Source organism: Canis lupus, chromosome 7 (assembly GCF_011100685.1).
Source record: "Canis lupus familiaris isolate Mischka breed German Shepherd chromosome 7, alternate assembly UU_Cfam_GSD_1.0, whole genome shotgun sequence".
Taxonomy (NCBI): domain Eukaryota; kingdom Metazoa; phylum Chordata; class Mammalia; order Carnivora; family Canidae; genus Canis; species Canis lupus.
In genome coordinates this window covers 53485245-53505269 of record NC_049228.1, presented here as the reverse complement: position 1 = coordinate 53505269, position 20025 = coordinate 53485245, and the positions used below count along the sequence as shown (strand labels likewise).

The window sequence follows — 20025 nt, the reverse complement described above, 5'->3', positions numbered from 1 at the left end:
TTGTGATGATAATCTCCATTGTTGTCTCCACCAGCGAGTGCTGGGGATCCTGAGCCTGGACCGGAGGCGGAGGTGGGGCAGGGTACGGATGAGGCCAGCCCGGAAGTAGCCCCTGCCCACGTGGGAGCAGAGAGTGAAGTGGAGCGAGCACTGGAGCAAGAGCCAGAAGAGCGGGCCTCCCTCAGTGAGAAAGAGAGGCAGAGCGAGGAGGTGAACGAGAAGGACAACTGCTCTGCCTCCAGCATCTCGTCCTCCAGCAGCACGTTAGAGAGGGAGGAGAAGGAGGACAAGCTCTCCAGGGACAGGGGAACTGGTAATACAGCCCCTTTTCTCAGTAAATAAATTCCAGGGAAACCTGGGCAGGCGACTTGGTTTGCTGGCCACTGAGGTCACTGCTGGCTCAGCTCGCTCACTGGGCTGTGTCACCTGGAGTCTGGAGGTTAGAGATGTGGCCACACTGTAGGCAGCCCCTCAGCTTCCTGCCCTATGGGGAGGTGGCCCCCATACCCTCTGCCATATTATTGTAGCTTCACTTCTATAGGTGGGAAAAGGCAATAATGAGGGCAGGAAAGGACTTCGCCTAAGGAGTAAGTCCCAAAGGAGAAATGCCTCATTTCCTTCTAATTGCTCATTAATAGTAAATGTAGTTTTTTTTCTTAATGTTGCTATCGGCTCCCTCGAAAGTTTCTTCAGTGAAATGTGCTAAGGTATTATGATGGACATTTCAAACCAGAGCAAATTTCTTAAAATGAATTGAAAGGGTACTTCCAAAAAATGACAGCTCACAGTGTGCTGAAGTCAGTTTGATGTGCTTGAGTGGAATATACATAATTTAAGTACCTTTCTACAATATGCTCAGGGCCATGCTTTTGTTATAAAGCATTTGCTTTTCTTTATGAAATCAGATCCTTTTGGCATTATAGCTGATATTCAGTTCATATGTGTAATGGTAACTTTATGATGAGAGACCAAATGGAATGTTAATCCTCACTGGGGACTCGGGGAGGGTGCCACAGAGGGTTATAGGAATTGTAAAGGATTTATATAATCACTTGAATTATGGTTCATATGCAACACCATAGGCTTGGTTTTCCTACCCATGACTTGTGTGCTGTTGAGAGGACAGCCACCTCTCTCAACTAACACATTTCACCAGTGGAGGCATGTCTTACTAGCCAGTCCTCATTAAGCTACAGAGTGATACACACTCAAGGAACCTATGCTTTGGGCCCAAAGTGCATCATGAAGGCTTCACAAGGGCCTGCCAGCCAGTGACATAACCCATGCATGGCTTGTTAGCTCATAGATTAAGAATACATGATCTCTGAAACATGGATGTGTGAATGAAATGAATGATTTCATTCATTTTGAATGAATGATTGGAGCCATAATGCCTGCCATGAGACCTATCAATCAATGGCTGAGTCTTAGTTGATATTTGAGTTTTCACCAGCTGTATTATTTTTATTCTTTATATTGCTAGTCACTATAATGCACTGAAAAAAGACTGAAAGATATTATTTGTTTGTATCTTAGTAGTTATTGCATTGAAAATCTTGTGTCTGTTTGGTTGAAGATGTACGTGCTAGAAGGTATTATAAGTATCGATATTTACTTATTACATGTATCTCTCGAAGTCAGATGTCAGTTAGTCTCCCGAATTCTACTTCTTAGTATTCACATTTGATGTGATTTATGGTCACAGAACGGGGGGTCAGGTCGGGTAAGTCTTCTTGATCAGTTTGGTTTTAAATCATGTTTTATTATAAATAGCTGTAGGAATTATTCGTCATCACTAGGTTTAGCAAGCCTAAAACATATCAACAAGTGGGGTTAGTGAAAAGAAGCCAAGGAACAGAACTTTCTTGGATCAGATTGTCCAATATTTTTCCAAATAAGGGCAACTTTCCAAAAATGGAGACTGTACTCTCAGTGAAGAACCATTGACTTTCTACCAAAAGCTGGTGGTGTCCAAGAGTTATTAACTCAGGAATTAGGGCTTTGCAGTGATTTTTTTTTCCTGCTTCAGTCTGGTGCTATTAAGAGATGTGATCATGTTTATTTGTTGCAACTTCTTAGAAAATCCCACTGCTCCCAGGCACCATCACCAGCTGTGGAGTCAGGGCAGCTCTGTCATCATAGCTGTTGCCTTTCATGACTCTAATAATTGTATCCATTACTCAGAAATGAATTTGTAGGGATTGAAAGAGTCTCAACCTATTCTGGTTGTACGGCTTTCTTTTTGTTTCATGTGTTCTGCTCTATAGCATTAGTGTGAGAGGTTTTATTGTAGTATTTGTTACACTTTGCGGTAATTACTTGTATAACTGTCTATTACCTCTACTTGAATGTCAGCTTTGTGAGGATGGGGATATCTGTCTTGTTCATTATGAGTCCTCACTTCCTACCTGTAGGACTGGAATATAGTAGAGGCTCGCAAAACCACTGATGAATTATTGAATGAAGAGGCATCTGGCTAAGATGAAGCAGGTCTATTGTTCCAAGTTCCTTCCTCTTACAACTAAAATAGAAACACTCTGGGCATAACAGAACAATCATAGGAGGTCCCTGGAAACTGGAAAGAAGAAGGCCGACTGTCTAAGATCTTTGGACTTCAGTGACATGGCAGCAAAGCTCTGACTAAATCTTATTCCTATAGCCAAAGAATTGGGAAAATAAAATGATTGCCTAACAGAACAAAAAGTCTTTTTGGCTTTTAATACATGCCCTACCCTAGACCAGCACTAATGAAAAATCAGCTGCTGTCCTACCCCTTCCCCACCTAGTAGCTTCAGTGGGACCAAAGAGGAGATGATCTTCTATAACCTTGACTCCATGGAGACAGGGGTGACACCATTCCTCTCCCCTTCCTCCAAGTCCCTGGTGTCAGTGGGACTCAGAAGGGAGCCAGTCCTCTATCTCCTGCCAAAAAGAAGCTGATAGTGCTCTCTCATTTCCTTGCTGGGGTAGTTTTGGCCTAATGGAGAACTGATATTCTATCCCCTATAGGACAGAAGGAAGTGGCATCCCAGTTCTTCTATTGAGGTACCGTCAGTGGGGTCTTGTAAAGATCTGAGCCTTTGCCTTTACCCAGCAGGAAAGAGACTTAGGAATGCAGTGGAAGAGGACTAACCAGCATTCTATTGCTCCTGCCCTCCTTCTCTGATACCAGTTGGGCCAAGCAAGGAGCTCAGCCTCCACCCCACTCCACATAAAAAAGGTAAAACGATGTCATTGAGGGTGAAATTAGTCTGCAATCTATTCTCCCCATCCCAGAATCATTAGGAACCAGTGGAAGCTGAGCCTTCACTTCCACTTGGAGGCAATGTGAGTAAGTGTTCCACTTTCACTCGGAAGATACCAGTGGGTCAAGGGACTGCTGCACCCCCACCCTGCCCATCTGCAGTGAGGGTAGTCAGCCTTCTTGCTGTGGTGGTGACAGTAGGACCCAGTAGAGAGCTGAATATCTATTTCCATCAAGACCACATCTAAACAGGGTGAGTGCCTACTGAAAGAGGCACGTGACCCAAAGTCTAGCAGACAATCTCCAAAATATCCAGGATACACTCTAAAATCATTCATCCTATCACGATCTGGGGCAATCACAACTTGGATGGGAAAAGACAAACCATGGATGCCAACAATGAGATGAGCCAGATGTTGGAATTATCTGACTAGGATTTTAAAGCAGCCATCATGATGATGCTTCAGTGAACAATTAGAAACATTCAGGAAATACATGACAGAAATGAAATATCTTGGAAAGAAATAGAAGATATTAAAAAAAAGAACCAAAGAGAAATTACAGAATTGAAAAATACAATGGCCAAAATAAAATATTTGTTGGGCTCTGTAGTAGAGTGGAGACAACAAAGGAAATAACCTGTGCAGTTGAAAGCAGAGCAGTAGAAGTAACCAAGTCTGAATTGGGGAAAAGTAGATTGAAAGAATGAACAGAGCCTCAGGGACCTGTGAAACTGTATCAGTAGAACTAACATTTATCTAATCAGAATCTGAGAAGGAGAGGAGAAAGCCTGCAGGGCTGGAAAAATATTTGAAGAAATAATAACTGAAAATTTCCCAAATTTGGGAAAAGGCATAAACCTCCAGATTTAAGAAGCTAAGCAAATACTAATGGGGATGAATCCAAAGAAATTCACACCAAGGAAGATGAAAAACTATAGATGACAAATTAAGTCTTCAAAGGGAGTAAGAAGAAACAGTGTATTATCTATAGAGGAATGCTGATTCAAATATTTCATCTGAGACATGGAGGTGAGTGGGAAGGGGCACAGCATGTGTCAAGTGCTCAAAGACTAGAATTATCTACCCTGAATGCTGGATCCAGCAAAAGTAGCCTTTTTTTTTTTCTTCCAAAAAGTAGCCTTTAAGGATGAAGAGAAAATGAAGACACTCTCAATTCAAGGAAAACTAAGAGAATTTGCCACTAGTAGACCACTCTTAAAAGAATGACTAGAGGACATTCTCTGAACAGAAAGGAAATAATGACAGAAGAAGGCTCAAAATTTCAGAAAGAAATAGAAAAATGGAATGGGAAAAAATAGTAAATAAAAAAGACACTCTTTTGCCTCACAAGTTTCTTAATCATAGGTGATGGTGGAAGCAAAAATTATAACCTATGATGTAGCATTCAATGTATGTAGAGGAAATACTTGAGACAATTCTATTTTTAAAGTAGGGAGGGTAAAAAAAGGGCAAAATGATCTAAATGGAAGTAAGAATTCTATGCTTCAAAGTAGTAAAACATCAATATCAGCACACAGAGAAGTTAGTGTTCATATTGTAATCCCCAGAGCAACTGCTAAGAAAATTATATAAAGCTGTGTAACTCAAAAACAGTAAAAATCAAATTGAAATTCTAAAAAAATGTTCAAGTAATCCAGTTGAGGTCAAAAAAGGAGAAAGAGTAAAACAAAGGAAATGAACAAAAAATAAAGAGGCAGATTGAAGCCCTAACATAATTATTTTTTTTTAAGTAGTCTTTACCCCTAATATGGGGCTCGAACCCACAACCTCAAGATCAGGAGTCACATGCTCTCCTGACTGAGCCAGCCAGGCGCCCAAGAATGACTTTATTTTAAAAGAGGGAGGTTCGCGGCATGGATAAAAATATAACCCAACTATATGCCATGTATACAAAACTCTTTTTCAACATAATGACATAGGCAGATGGAAAGTGAAAAGTCAGGAAAAGATAATACCATGCTAACACTAATCAGAGAAAAGCAGGAGAGGCTATATTAATATCAGATAAAGTAGACTTCAGAGCAAAGGAAATTACTAGAGGCAAAGAAGCAACACTACATAATGATACAGGAAGACCTAAGAGAATAAAGAGAGTAAGGGAGACAACCAGCATTTAAAAGATCACCTAATTGTGTCCTCCTTCTTGTTGACAAAAAAAAAAAAAAAAAGAAAATTGCACCATTTCCCAGGAAATGGAGGAGAGAAGCAGTCTCTTGAGGGAGGCTCAGCCACTTACCCACTGCAGCCCCCTGATCTCAAAGCGGTCTTCCTATTTATGGGCCTGTCTGGCCAGTTGTAGGGACTGCAGATACCCAGACTTTCCCTGTCCTGTCCTCACTTGCCGTCTCCTCCCGCTTCAATGGCGGTTGTCCCCTAAGCAGACTCGGTGAAAGCTGCCAGGGGTCTAAGAGCTCCTTGTTCTGGTATTGGGCCTTTAGTGAGGTGGGGCCACTACTGAACAGAGGGCAAAGCTGCACTGGAAGAAGAGAGCCAGGGGCCCTTGTGGCTTCCCAGTAATGCCTCCTCTGAGATCAAGGCAGGGTCACATGGGAGAGACCAGTGTCCCTCCCAGTAGGTTTGACTGGGCCATTCTCCTTTGGTTGAACAAAGGCTGCTGATGCTCACGTCCACGACCGAGGTCCCTGCCATCCCCCGGTGCAGGTGCCCACAGAGGTCCTGGGTATTGGAGGGACCTCACATCCTGAATGCCCGCCAAACAGCCCTGCTGGCTCTTAGGAGCCAAACTCTGAGGAATCCCATTTCTGACCATTCACTGATTCATTGACATGTCTTAGATGCTGGGAGTTCAATAGTAAACAACAACAAAAAACCCAAATCCCTGCTCTTGTACGGTTTACATTCCGATGAAGAGGACAGTTTAACAAGTAATTATAACCATTCCAGTGGCAGGACAAAGGCAGCAGTAAAATAAATAAGGAAAATATGGGGAAGATTAGGCAGTAATAAGTACTCTGGTGACTAAAGCCAGAGAGTGAGATAAATGGCATTGGGGAGAGAGGGGGAGTTTTGCAGAGTTTTAAATGAGGTGGTTGGGGAAGATTCACTGAGAACATACTGTTTAAGCAAAGACCTAGAAGGAGGTTGAGAAGCAAATTGTGTGGTTAAACGGGTGCAGTTTGTTCCAGGATGGGCAAAGGCCCTGAGGCCAGATCATACCCAGTGAGGTCTAGGAATGTCAAGCAGCTACTGCAGTGAAAGGGGTTCAGGGATGTTCATCAAAAAAAATTAAGGTGGGTACGTGCAAGGCTCGGGAATGATGAAAGATCACTGGCTTTTTTCTTGGCAAAATGTGGCACTATTAGAAGTCTTTGAGCAAAAAGATGGAATCGGGCGTTTTAATACATTAACATCGCCGTTAACCACAGACTCTAGAGGGACATGAGTGGAAATTGGGACCAGCTAGGGGACACTCCTGCAGTGTTGCAGGCAAGAAACCATGCTGGCTCAGACGAAGGCCATAGCAGGGCAGGTGATGAGAGAAGTGGGTAGGTTCTGGATGTGACATGAAGTCTTAGCTAACAGGACACCCTGCTACGTTAGATGCCCACATGAAAGAACAGGAGTTACATGACTGAGATTTGTGGAATTGGCAGCAAGATGGATGAAAGTTGCCATGTCTGAGATAGAAAAGGGGTGTAGAAGAAATGGGTTCAGAGAGAGGGTGGGGATGAGGGCAAGGTGGTACCTAAAGCCTGAAGACTGGATGAGATGGTAACTAAGTGTGCAAGGACACAAGAGGTCCAAGGACATCTAAAGGGTAAAGATAAGGAGGAAGTGGCATAGGAGAATGAGAAAGAGCATCCAGAAAAAAGGGAAGCAGACCGGGTGAGTACAATGCCCTGGAAGCCACGTGAAGGATGTAAATAAAGGAGGGAGTCCTCTTCTGGGTCTAGCGCAGCAGGAAAGTTTTAGGCCACCTGGGAAAGGAGAGAAGTTGGATTATAGCTGGAGGGCTAAGTGGAGTTGAATTGTTTTAAGATGGGTGAAGTCATACCAAGTTTATATGCCAGTAGGAAGGTCTAGTGGGAGGAGCATGGGAAATGCAGGACAGAGAAGCACCAGGATGGCTTCCAAATGCACACGTGGAGTGCGTGACCCTGCTAAGAGGGCCAGTCTGTCGGTAGTCACAGGAGGGAGGCCATAGTTGGGGTTCAGGTGTGGGAAGCGGGGGGCTAGATGAGGCCCTGGGAGATCTCTGGCTTCTGTTAAGCTGTGGAACTAGGAAGCAAGGCCATGCTTGTGTGCATATGAGACAGCGGGGAGGTTAGAGGAGAGAGGGGAGGTGGGAAAAGTCACCCCGGAGAGGTCGCAGATGAGGCTGCCAGGAAGCATTAGGGGTTTCCTGAAGACCGGTGGCCGTGGATTTAGTGTACAAGCCGAGCGATGGTTTGTGCATTTCCCCAGGCACTTTGAGCAGATGTGGGGTGGGGGTGGGAGGAAGGGGAGACCTAACTCCACAGCTTTTCCACCTGTCCTGCGGTGGGCGAGGGAGCATCTTCCTTGCCTCCCTGTGTCTGGTTAGGACCAAAGCCCCTTATTACGTGTGGCTGGGTGGGTCTGTGGGCAGGAAAAGTGAGGGAAATACTCTCCGAGCCAAGGTGGGAGCTGAGAGCGATGTCCTACCTACAAGAGTCTTGGGTCCTGGAGCAGGTTATTGTGACCTTGAGGCAGCCTCTCTTCCTGTCAAGAGCCTCACGCCAGCTGTGGCCATCTCCCAGTTCATTCGCCGCACCTCAGTGTCCTCTCTGAAGTCCGTCTGGTGTTAGGCCCCGCTCTCCCCTAGCTGCTTTCCCTCGACACGGAGGCACCTGCCATTTGCTCACTTTTTCCTCTCCTCTGTGCTTCCAGGTCTGTGGTCCGCGGGCGTTCAGGATGCCAGTGTAAATGAACAGTGCGGCGACATCCTCACCAACAAACGGTTCATGCTGGACATGCTGTATGCCCATAACAGAAAGCCCACGGATGACGAGGAGAAAGCGGAGGGCGAGAGCGGGAGGGCCGAGCCGGGCGCCGAGGCCGTGGAGGCCGTGGAGGCCGTGGAGGCCGTGGAGGCCGTGGAGGCCGTGGCCAGCCTGGCGAGCAGGATATCCACCCTGCAGGCCCACTCTCTGGCCCAGGATGAGAGCGTCCGGAGGGTGGACGTCGGCTGTCTGGACAATCGGGGCAGCGTGAGGGCCTTCGCTGAGAGATTCAACAGCGGGGACCTAGGGCGAGGGTCCGTCTCCCCTGACGCCGAGCCTAGTGACAAGGCCCCAGAGAAAGCATCCGCGCCGCCCAAGACGGAATCCGATTACATCTGGGACCAGCTCATGGCCAACCCGAGGGAGCTCAGAATCCAAGACATGGATTTCACCGACCTGGGGGAGGAGGACGACGTGGACGTCCTGGACGTGGACCTGGGTCCCAGGGAGGCCCCGGGGCCCCCGCCCCCGCCCCCACCCACCTTCCTGGGTCTGCCGCCCCCGCCCCCGCCGCCCCTGCTGGACAGCGTCGTGCCTCCCCCTCCGGTCCCCGGTAATTTATTGGCTCCTCCTCCGGTATTCAACGCTCCTCAGGGCTTAGGGTGGCCCCAGGTCCCCCGGGGTCAGCCGGCATTCACCAAGAAAAAGAAGACCATCCGTCTCTTCTGGAATGAAGTGCGGCCTTTCGAGTGGCCGTGTAAGAACAACCGGCGCTGCAGAGAATTCCTGTGGTCGAAACTGGAACCTATCAAGGTGGACACTTCCAGGCTGGAGCACCTGTTTGAGTCCAAATCTAAGGAACTGTCCGTCTCCAAGGTACTGCTAGCATCCCAAGTGCTTCTTCACTTGCAGAGTTACTTGCTGCTGTTGAGTAGGGCCGAGAGATCTGTTGTATTTAAGATGTCCCTCGTGCTGCTTTGGTTATGCGGTTTTTTTAAAAAAAAAGAAAAAAAAGAAAAGGCGGTTGATATAAAAATCTGTCCTTTAAGAGATTAGTCTTTGTGCGGTAGGCTGGACGCAAGCTAAGTGAGTACCGGACCCTTAGTGGCTGACATGGACAGCGGCCTACTGACCCTGTTAGGCAAAGTAGCTTTCAAAGAAGCAAATAACCCAGGGGAAAAGACAAAAAGGTTCGCCAGGGACTATTAGCAGAGCCCAGCAGTAGACGCTGACGTTAACTGGAGGGAGGCAGTCTTGCTAATTTATCCAACACGTGGACTTTATCCAGGAGATACATCTGTTTACTCTCACCTTGATTGATGATCGTTGGTGTAGTGGTAGTTGGAACCCCAGCTGTAACCCCATATTTAGAGTAAACCTGCAAAAACTTACCCTAAATTAGTTTCAGGTCCATATGTTTTCCCATTTATCATCATGTTTCAGGTGAGGATAGAGCTGCCTGAGTTGGGCTCCCTGACCTGCCAGTCAAGCACTAGGTCTGAATCAGAAAGTTTATGCAGCATCCTCAGGCCGAGTGCCCTTCAGACAAGGAGCCAAGTGACAGGGTTAGTGCCCCAGGGGTGGGCGTGGGGGGGCTGCAAGTGCTTGCTGCTGTCCTCAAGCTGGCCTTCACTGTGGTGTCAGCTTCTCCCCAGTCTCAGCAAAGATGTGAATCTGAACTATGCCAGCCCCAGGAATCCCCCAAGTGTCAGGATTAGAGCTGCCTCCTGCTTATAAATTCAAACTGCCGGGATCCAACACAGCACATCACATCCTGTCACTCCTCTCCTACAGCCAAAAGTAGACCTCCTTTTGTCCTGTCTAGGATATGACACTTAGGAAAATGAGGTTGGGCACCTGCTCTCAGTGTGCCTAACTTTCCCAGGACTGGTGGCCTGTGGTGCTGAGCCACTCACATGCCCCCTTCAGTTCTTGCAGTACAGCCTGCATTCTGGAGAAGACAGGCCTGGCTGCTTAACACAACAGTCTCTGGTGGCCTGGAGTTACCCAGGGCCTGCCCTCGATCACACCCTCCAACCCCCGGATCTAGTTGGCTGGTCTCCTTCAGCCACCATCTCCCACATGGGCTCATCTGGCTGGTGTGCCCTCTGGGTTTTCTCTGGTTGCTCAGTACTTTTAGGTGCTGGCCCTTGACTTGAGTGGGAGGAAGGAAAGGGAGTAACAATTTGGCAGTGAAGTTACTTCTGACTTCATTCTTACAAAGAAATTAGCAAGATTAAAAGCTTCACTGACAAGACCCAAAATGGGCGGTCCACCTGCCTCCTTCTCTTGGCCCTATGTTGGTTGGTGACAAGAGTCTGGTCAGTGCCCTCATAGTAGCTCGAAGTTCCATTCTTGCTTCAAGTAGGTGGTGACCTCATAAAATACTTTATTGCCTGGCTAAAGGACACCTGTTTGCCTAGTTTTTATAAAATGAGAGCATAAAAGTATTGAAAATTTTACCAAATGGATTAAGATATGTTCTTCAGTGGGACCCAGAAACCCATACCTTTGTTCTCAGGGGTGGGGGCATAGGAAATGTGAGCAGGAACTAATTTACAAATGTTACAAAGGGTGAAAATGCACCTTAAGATGAAAATACATCACACTGGAAAGTTGAATCCCTTATATGGACATTAGCAACACAGATATAACCAATTTTACTTCTATTTCTAATCCTTGGCTGTGATTTTCATATAACACAGCTGTAAACTGCCACTTCCGAATTCTGGCTTGTGAGAAGTTTTTCATTAAACACAATAGAAAGCAACACAAATAAAATGAAATAGACTTCATAGGCCAGCACAGAGCAAAGAGAATTGATTTTGGTTTTTGTCAGAAGACTTATACTGGACCAGAGTTCCAGAACATGCTAATGACCATCCAGGCCAATCCTTCCCCAAATAAAGATTCATGTTCCAGATCCAAGGCTGGGTGACCACTTAGTGGAAATAAGAACAGAAAAATATGCTTTTCTATGTCCTTTCCAAATAGTTTTTGGAACTGGACCTATTTTTCTCTCTCAGCAGGAAATATATATAGCTTTTTAGTAAGATGACTTTAATTATGTTTTGTGGAGAAAGGCAGAAATCCTGTGCTAAATATCATCATGTTGTGTTTCTACTGCTGGTCTAAGATGTGGTGAGTCACATAGGAGATCATAGGAATGACCCTAGAGAAAGCTGTCAGGGCAGAAAGCCCCTGGAGGTATGGGGAAATACCCCTGTGGACTTGACATCATGCTGAGGAGCCCCTAAGAAGTGATCTTCAACCTATGTGCCTAATTCTTCCTGTACCCAAAGGCAGTTTTTATATCCTACGTTACAGACAGACCGAGATAGGTGTGGAGTGGAAGAGGAAATCAGAAGGAAGAGACTTGGTCCTCCCCGCCTTGTGGACTTACTATCTTATTCTTTTGGGCTCATTAGGTTTATCATGGGGAGGGAGCTCCAAAATGGGTTTGGAGAAATTCTTTCAACTTTATTTATCCTGACATTTCGAAATATATCAGAAACTGTTAGCAGTGGCTTTTTAAGAAAATTCAGAGAATGATTTATTTGGTCTGGGTGAGCCCCAGCCTGGGTTATTTTTAAAAGCTCCCCCAGGGACTCAACCAAAGTTGTACACCATTGAGTTAAAGTGAAAAATGAGGCACCAATGAAGAGGGGCATTGATCCTCCCCCCACTTTCCATGTTGACTCCCGTATCCACTACCCTACTCCATTTTACTCTCCCAAGATGAGAGTAAAGTTTTCCTACCTTATATTCAAGTTTAAGACATGCAGAAATGTTATTTTACTTAACATCACCCTCAAAAAACCTGAATTCTATCTGGAAATTCAAAACCCAGCATGGGGACTTAAGTGGGATGACCATACATCTGGTACGTCCAGGTTGGCCCAGGTATATATGCTTGTTGTCCTACTATGATTATTAAGAGCACTCTCTTGCTCTCTCCGGGGTCTCCTGGTTAGGGTACTAGACACTCCATTACCATGTTGGAAATGCAGCTGTTTTGCAGCTGGCCTCAGCTATAGAAGACTGCTGCAGAAGAACTGGGGAATGAATACTTTTTTTCCTAAACTTCACGATAAGGCAAGCCTATTCCGGCCAGTTCCTCAAACACTATTCCTAACTACAGCCTTTGTTTAGACATCGTTGGGTAATGTTGCCTTCATGTTTGCCCATGTGTATGAGTCTCCCTTGTGATAGGACTTAGGAGAAGTCCACAGTTGTCACATCTTTATGACATCTGTGTCATGGCCTCATTGTCATTGTCACTTTCTCAACAGACAGTTTTGAAAATATCCTATGGCGTCACCCTTTTGGCAGTTAGCGGGGAGTGAGGAGGAATGATTTATCCTTGCAAAGCCTGTACCTTACTGAGCCAGACCCAGGGGCTGTGACCGCGATGCCAAGAGGCATTTTGAGAGGTTATGCGTTTCATGGGAGTGTTCTCCAGCTTAGGGGGAGATCACATTGTTAGGGCAGTTTCTACATTCAGTCATAGCACCATTTGGGGTGACAAGTTTTATATACTGAATATCTACTCTTTAAAGGTTGCATCCTTCATTTCTAGTAGAATCAGTCTTTAAAAATTCAAAGGAGGGGGCAGCCCCGGTGGCTCAGCGGTTTAGCACTGCCTTCAGCCTGGGGCCTGATCCTGGAGACCCAGGATAGAGTCCCACATCGGGCTCCCTGTGTGGAGCCTGCTTCTCCCTCTGCCTGTCTGTCTGTCTGTCTCTCTGTCTCTAATAAATAAATAAAATCTTTAAAAAAATAATTAAAAATTCAAAGGAGGGATTCTTCATGGCAGCATCAGGAAACTGGGAAGCAAGCCCCATTTACCTGCCCAGATGGGACGCCACCACCCACGTCCCCTCTCCCCCCCACCACACTTCTCATTTCCTACTCGCCCCTCATGAGGAAGCTTGTGCCTTCACTGTTGTTCTCCTCTGGCCTTTGGTCCTCCTCACCGTGGTGTGCCACAGGCAGAAGCTCCAGGACTGTATGGAAAGGTGGAGTCAAGTTTTCTGTTTTATTTCCAAGAGCCACAGCCACGATGCGGTTCCTTGGTGTTCGCTGTGGCAGACTGTGTGGCCGTGTCTTCCGGAGTCAGCTGCATCCAACCCCAGAGCCTCTCAAGCTGCTTTACCCCTGAGTGTGGAAAGACTCTCTGTGACTGACAGCTTAGCTCCCTGTACTGGAATGTGAGCTTGGCATTTGGTGGGCATGTCAGGCACATTTTTACCATCGATAAAAACTCACTGTGTTGTCTATAGCTGTTGGGACTTTATCCTACATCATTCATAAAAATGGCAGGACCAGTCCTTGTTACATCTTGGAATGGACAGGAGGACGCTGTTACTGTTTTTCTATTTTAAGAAATGTTCTCTTATCCTTGCCTTTTGTTTCCTATTTTTAAATGGCATTCCTCTTGAAAGAACAACTTTCTACTTGACAATCCTGTCTCAAAAGAGCTGTAGACTTAAAAAAAGTCTAAGTCGGTGGCTCTAGTTGCATGAGAGATTATTTAACATCTATGATCGGTATGCTCTGCTCCACGCCGAGGAGATCAGAATCTCAGAGGATAGAAGCAGCATCTCTGAAAATTCTCTTGTGTACCCACAGTTATAAAGCATTGGTCTTAAAAAACTACATTTTCTGGTTTTCCTTCAGAAACTGTCAGTAGATTGATCAGGCCTGTTTCCGATACATGATGTCAAATTTCTCCCAGCCTAGTGGTAGTGACTTAATGTTACCCATTCAGCCATCAGTCATGGAGGCAGCTACATCTTCTGGAAAAGGAGAATCTCCTGTTCTTTCTCCAGAACATCCCTTTGCATTAGTCCTAGGGGCCAGTCTGTTAGTTTCAGAAGGGAATTTGGCATGTGCAAATCACCATGATAGTCTTGGTTAAAAACCGAAACCAAGATGTTCTCTACGTTTTTTTGCAAGATCTTTAGTACCACCTAAGGTGTGCTCATTTGCTGGGCTCCTGTATGCCGGGGGTCTGTGTAGCCTGTAACAGACGCCTATGAGCTATCTTCTATCATTCACAAAGGCCCATGCAAGTGTCCACGTCCCCGGCAAGCAGCTTTATGGGCTACATTGAGTATCAAATCCACACTTCCCTCTGGAACTATCACTCTCCGGAGTGGGGACGTTGATCTGATCTGATGTCCTATGTATGTAGGTGCCTTGGATCAGTAAACATGGTAGATGCATTAGTCATGAAAAGTATACATTGGTAGACCACATATTTTTTAAATGTCCATAGAGGAAAAATGATAAGCAGGAATCACTATTGGTGAAATAGGTAAGAGCTAATTTTTAGAAAGCACTATGTCCCAAGCATTGTCATAAGTGCTGTACATGTACTAATACCAGTAATACTCTGCTGATAGTTTTAGCAAATACTTCTACAGTGCCTGCCATGGCCAAGCATCGTTCTCACTGCTTTACATCCATTGTCTCATTTTATTCTCACAGCAAACTTTGTGGGGTATGTACCAGAGAGGAAACTGAAGCACAGAGATATCCAGGGACTTGCCAAAGTCACACAGCAACAAATGGTCAGATCCCAGCTGAAGTTACCTTTCAGGGCTCCTGAGTCTGTCAATGAATGTGATCCTTGGATTATATTTTGTTTCTTCTATTTTTTGATAAAAAGTCAATCAGTCAGGGATCCCTGGGTGGCGCAGCGGTTTGGCGCCTGCCTTTGGCCCAGGGCGCGATCCTGGAGACCCGGGATCGAATCCCACGTTGGGCTCCCGGTGCATGGAGCCTGCTTCTCCCTCTGCCTGTGTCTCTGCCTCTCTCTCTCTCTCTCTCTCTGTGACTATCATAAATAAATAAAAAATTTAAAAAAAAAGTCAATCAGTCAAAGCTCTGTCCCCCACCTCAGCAAGTCTCAAGAACTCTCAGGGAGGAAAGGATGGAAGGAGGCTCCTGTGAGCCCAGGCCCTAGGCACAGCATGCTAGACTAGGACTCAATGGAAAGTGAAAACAGGAAAGGTGGACTCTGGGGTGAGATAGTTGCCCCAACAAGCAAGTGGTAGTAAGGCAATGTGGAGCTATCTCTGAACATGCCATTTTTCCAAATATGTCCAGTGGTGTTTAAGGGAAAAGAGGACCTTGTGTCTTTAAAGAGTACAGGGTATCCTGGAAAGACGCTGGGTTCTGTTTTTGCTTCCAGAAAGCTGGTTAAATCAAACTCTTGTTTCAGAACCACACAGCAATGCTTAACATATAGAATAGCAATGTTTCTGAAGCCCCAACTATCAGGGATCTTCTAGCAGGCCAACAGTTGCCTTTCCAGAAATACTGTCTCTGGGGAAAAGCTTCAGCTCTGGATGCCATGTAGGGCTTTTGTTTGTTTCTGATTCAGCCAAGAAGATTGCAGGGTGAGGGGAAGTGGTATAGATGGCCAAACTAGTGAGAGAAGAGGTTACCCTCCATGGAAAGAGATGCTGTCATGGCGAGCAGGGACCCCTTAGAAGGGTCAGCAGGGGGATCCCTAAGCCAATTCAACTCCCTCTTCCCAAACTGTACAAGAAGACTGAAGATCTAGCTTCCAGGAAGGCAGAAGTGAGCCCTTCCAGGAAAAGGCTTCAAATAAGCAGCACCCAAGGTCACAAGAGTTACAGGATTTCTGAGAAGTATAGAGGAGGTAGTCAATTTAAGAGGTTATTGCTAACTGGTAAGGCTTGTGGGGAGGGCTGTGACATTCCCTGTAGCCCCAGATTCACCTAGTGGTCAGCTTCCTGGGTTGGGGTCTACTCTCTAGAACCATCTGCTCTAAGATGTAGGGCCCTGCAAATAGTTACTCTATCACAGGAAGGACACCGTGAAGGTCACATTTGCTGATCCGGGGCTTTGACCACAGAAAGACAATTGGAATGGATCAGACTTGATGACTGCTCATCCTGAGACACAGACATGTGCTCCCTGGCACAGAAAACTGGCTCTCACCCTTGCAGGTGCCGCTCTAGGTAATTGTGGGAGGGAAGGAGAGAGTCAGACATCCCCACAAGATCTCCTCCTTTGTCTCAGGCAGAATGGATCCTGGGGCACTTGTGTGCTCAGCAGCATCCACTGGAGTCTGTTTTAATTATAAAGAACAGCATTTAGGGATCCCTGGGTGGCGCAGCGGTTTGGCGCCTGCCTTTGGCCCAGGGCGCGATCCTGGAGACCTGGGATCGAATCCCACATTGGGCTCCCGGTGCATGGAGCCTGCTTCTCCCTCTGCCTGTGTCTCTGTGCCTCTCTCTCTCTCTGTGACTATCATAAATAAATAAAAATTAAAAAAAAAAATTTAAAAAAAAAAGAACAGCATTTAAAATACATCTTGGATAAGATCCAGAGATTGGAAAATTCAATTTCAGATATTACTTTAAATCTTATTCTTTCCTTCACCAAGTGGGTTGACGTGCTCTGAAAACACGTGGCATCATTTTGGGGGACAGCTCTCCCTGTGATTTCAGGATACTCAGTGGCTTACTTCTCCCTGACTCCTAGGGGAGTGTGTAGGTGTGCCCACTGGTGTACATCGGGTTCTGGGAATGGGGAAATGGACATGTCAGGCTCAGAACCATCACGTAGGTGTCTGCAGGTTGTTTGCTGTACATGTATGCTGACCAAGGGGAAAGGACCGAAATCTGAGTGGTGCTTCTCTCTCCAGCTGTTTGCCATGGGGCTGTGTCTCCCCAGAGGGAGCATCTTTTTCTCATTTGCACAAAGGCTGGATTGGGCTGAGTCTGCTTAGGCATCTTTCCAGGCTCTTGGAGTGAGAGGGGCTAGATAGATGAGGGGCTAAGAGCTAATGATTCCCAGGAAATCCCTGCCTCCTGTACTGGAGCCTGGCTGTGGGTATTTGCCTCTCCTTCTGCCATGCATGCTGCCCTCCTTACGTGGCACCATTCCTCATGTTCACCGGATGTCTACTGCAGCATCTCCAGGCCTCATATCCTTGAGTTCCCCTTCGTTGCCTCTGCTCAGCATTTTGCCAAACCTTTTCTCGTTCCTTAGCTTTCAACACACAAAATACTATCTTAGATTTGAAAGCTGCATTTCAGGGGCTCCCCATAAGCTTATTTGATTTAATATATTGGAGATAAGTTTGCCCTGAAGAGTGGGGATGCTTTTATGCCACATGTCCCTGGGCATTCAAAACTGATCACACCCACAAGAATTGTTCTTCCTGGCCACCAGGCCCCAAAACAGCTGGGATGCTTTCAGCTGTTTTCTTCGTGAGGAAATTTTAATTTATTCCCAAATGCATATTTAAGGATTTAAAATAGAATTTTAGCAATTGAGTTTGGAAGAGCTTAGTAGGACTTAAGGAACCACAGTCTGTTTCTCCTTGCCAGCTTCCAGCCTGCAGTGCTATAGCAAGCCAGCTTCTCCAGAAAGCTCAGCCTCCACACAAGAGACTGACAGTCAGCATTATCAGGCCCTTGGCTGGGCCTGCCTGCAAGGAAATGGAGCAGCTGGCTCCGAGGCCCCCTGCATGTGTCCCCCCAAACCTCTCATTCCCTCCCTGGTACTTCCCAGCAAGCTAGACAAAGCCACTTCCCCTCTCCTTATCTTCACTCCCCAGTTCCAGGCTCCATCCTAGACATTCTTTAGGGCCCATCCTCCAAACCTGACCCTCTCCACCCCCAGGGAAGTTAGGTACCCCACTGCTGAGCCCTTTTCCACTGGGAGCACACCCACCATCGTGCTGAACACATCTTTTCCTTCAGGAGATCCATGATGCCTTATTCATCATTGTCATCCTGGGCTTATTACGTAAGTGGAAATAGTCATCCTCCCAGCTCTGCCTTGTCTCAAGGGAAATCTGAGCACGAACAGGAGGCTTGCTGAGCTGGATCTCTTCCACATGCCCCCATGTCCACCCACCCTTAACTCCTGGAGAGCTGAGGGGGAAAATGGAAGGCCTTGTCATCCTGGCCCTGGCACTCATTGGCTTACCAGCTCACATACTTGTTAGGCTCTGGTCTCGTACCAGCCCAGGGCCTGTCCCCAAGGAGCACCAAGGTCAGCAGGGAAGCCATACATGCAAGGGCTTTGTGAGGATACCTGTTCCCCTCTTTGGCCCCTGTTCCCATTCATCCCTCATTCTTCTTGAGCAGGTTCCCTTCTGTTTCCCTGCCTCTGAAGGCCCCTCTTCACCTACCCAGTGGGCAGCCACCCTGGTGTGGGAATGTGGCAGGTGCTCTGTTGGCAGGGCACAGGATGTTGAAATAGTGAGAGGAGCCATGAGACGCTAGCAGCGGGGGATGCAGAGGGGCCGACTGGCCAGCCCTGTTGGATTCTCCTCGTCACTCCTCTCGTCTCGGCATGTGTACTGACTGTCTCCATCTCTGGGCTCATACCGTGTGCGCTAGGGCCAACCAAGGCACATTCCGACACCTTGCAGCCTGCAGGAAGGGAGCTCTGAGAGGTTTTAGTTTTGTTTCCACTGCTTCTATGGAAAAAAACAGGTTTTTTTCCTTGCCAAATATCACATTTTTCCCAATTGAAGGAAAATCAATTTTATTTTGTAATGTGTCTGACTCGCGAAGTTCCACTGCTGACCCGTGCTTGGCGGCTTCTCAGAGCTAATCCTTGATCTCTTTCTTCTGTGCTGAGCAGTAGCCAGTCCTTCCCTGAGCTGGATCGGGGCCATGTGTTTTCATCTCTAAATAAGAAGTGAGTTTGCTTTTAATAATGAAACACAGAAAGGACCAAAGATGATGCACTAATCTTGGATTCTCCTTATTTTATCACCAAGAAAACTGCTGCAGATGGAAAAAGGCAGGAGGTCATCGTCCTGGACCCCAAGAGGAGCAATGCCATTAATATTGGTCTGACCGTGCTGCCTCCTCCAAGAACGATTAAGATAGCCATTTTGAATTTTGATGAATATGCCTTAAACAAAGAAGGAATTGAGGTAAGAGAAGCTCTATCAGGCATTATTTGTGTTCTGCTAACATGTCCCATATGTAAAGCATTACTGCATCCAATATGACTTTCTCCACAGGGTGGCTTGCCATTTTTCTGTTTCAGCCAGACTCTGAATAATGTTAATAATTCTCACATTTTTTGAAACTTCTGGGTTGTGGCGGGGAGCCCCACTTGGCCTATGAAGTTCAGTGATCCTCACTCTCTGGCTCATTTGCTGCCTGTCTTCTGACCACACTCACCTACCTCGGCACAGAAGAAGTCTAGGCTGGCCTCCTGACGGGGACTGGTAGGGTCTTTCATGTCACTGCCAACTGAACATACTTAAAGGACAGTTTCACAAGTAGGGCTTTCAGCGTGTGTTCACATCTGTGTGAATGACTTTGTTTCTTTCTTGGTGCTCAGTGGGATATGTAGAGATGGCTTTTGGGTGATAAACTAGAGAACCCCTATGCCACCCGTGCCTTTAGCAGTTGGTGACCTGAATGGCAGCAGTGGAGGGAGATGGGTCACTTGCTGTGACCACATGGCTTGCCAGCTTCAGTGCTCTGCTACCAGGCCCCGTTCTGGTAGCCCACCATGGGCTGCTGCCACTTTACAGCAAGTTAAAGCTCATCTTCTAATAATGAAAAAAGGGTGACTGGAGCAAGTAGCCCAGCACACAGATTCCTCCAGATGGGCAGTATAGCCTGGGACTCACCAGTTCACTGTGGGGATATGAGGACACTGCTTTGTGGTGTTGGGTGACAAGGAGCCCTGGGTCCCTTTAAAGCCTTCCCATAGTTGAGGTTCATTCATGCACAGTCTTATCTGAGGGACTGGAGAGTGGACAGGACCAGGGAAGACCGGCTACAAAGGGAGAATGAGCCCCTGACAGTGAGGAGGGGCC

At 46.6% G+C, this 20025-nt stretch overlaps 1 protein-coding gene across 10 annotated transcripts in view; it reads left to right on the top strand.

Moving 5' to 3' along the window:
• Window positions 1-20025, top strand: part of FHOD3 (formin homology 2 domain containing 3) — a 462688-nt gene that overhangs the window by 395271 nt on the left and 47392 nt on the right. For 9 of the 10 annotated variants that reach the window (XM_038543473.1, XM_038543482.1, XM_038543483.1 and 6 more), the window contains 3 exons: window positions 35-313; window positions 8137-9065; window positions 18967-19125. In XM_038543473.1, coding sequence (XP_038399401.1) covers window positions 35-313; window positions 8137-9065; window positions 18967-19125 — 1367 coding nt within the window. The remainder of the gene's footprint in view (window positions 1-34; window positions 314-8136; window positions 9066-18966; window positions 19126-20025) is intronic. The other variant, XM_038543478.1, reaches the window with a different exon arrangement.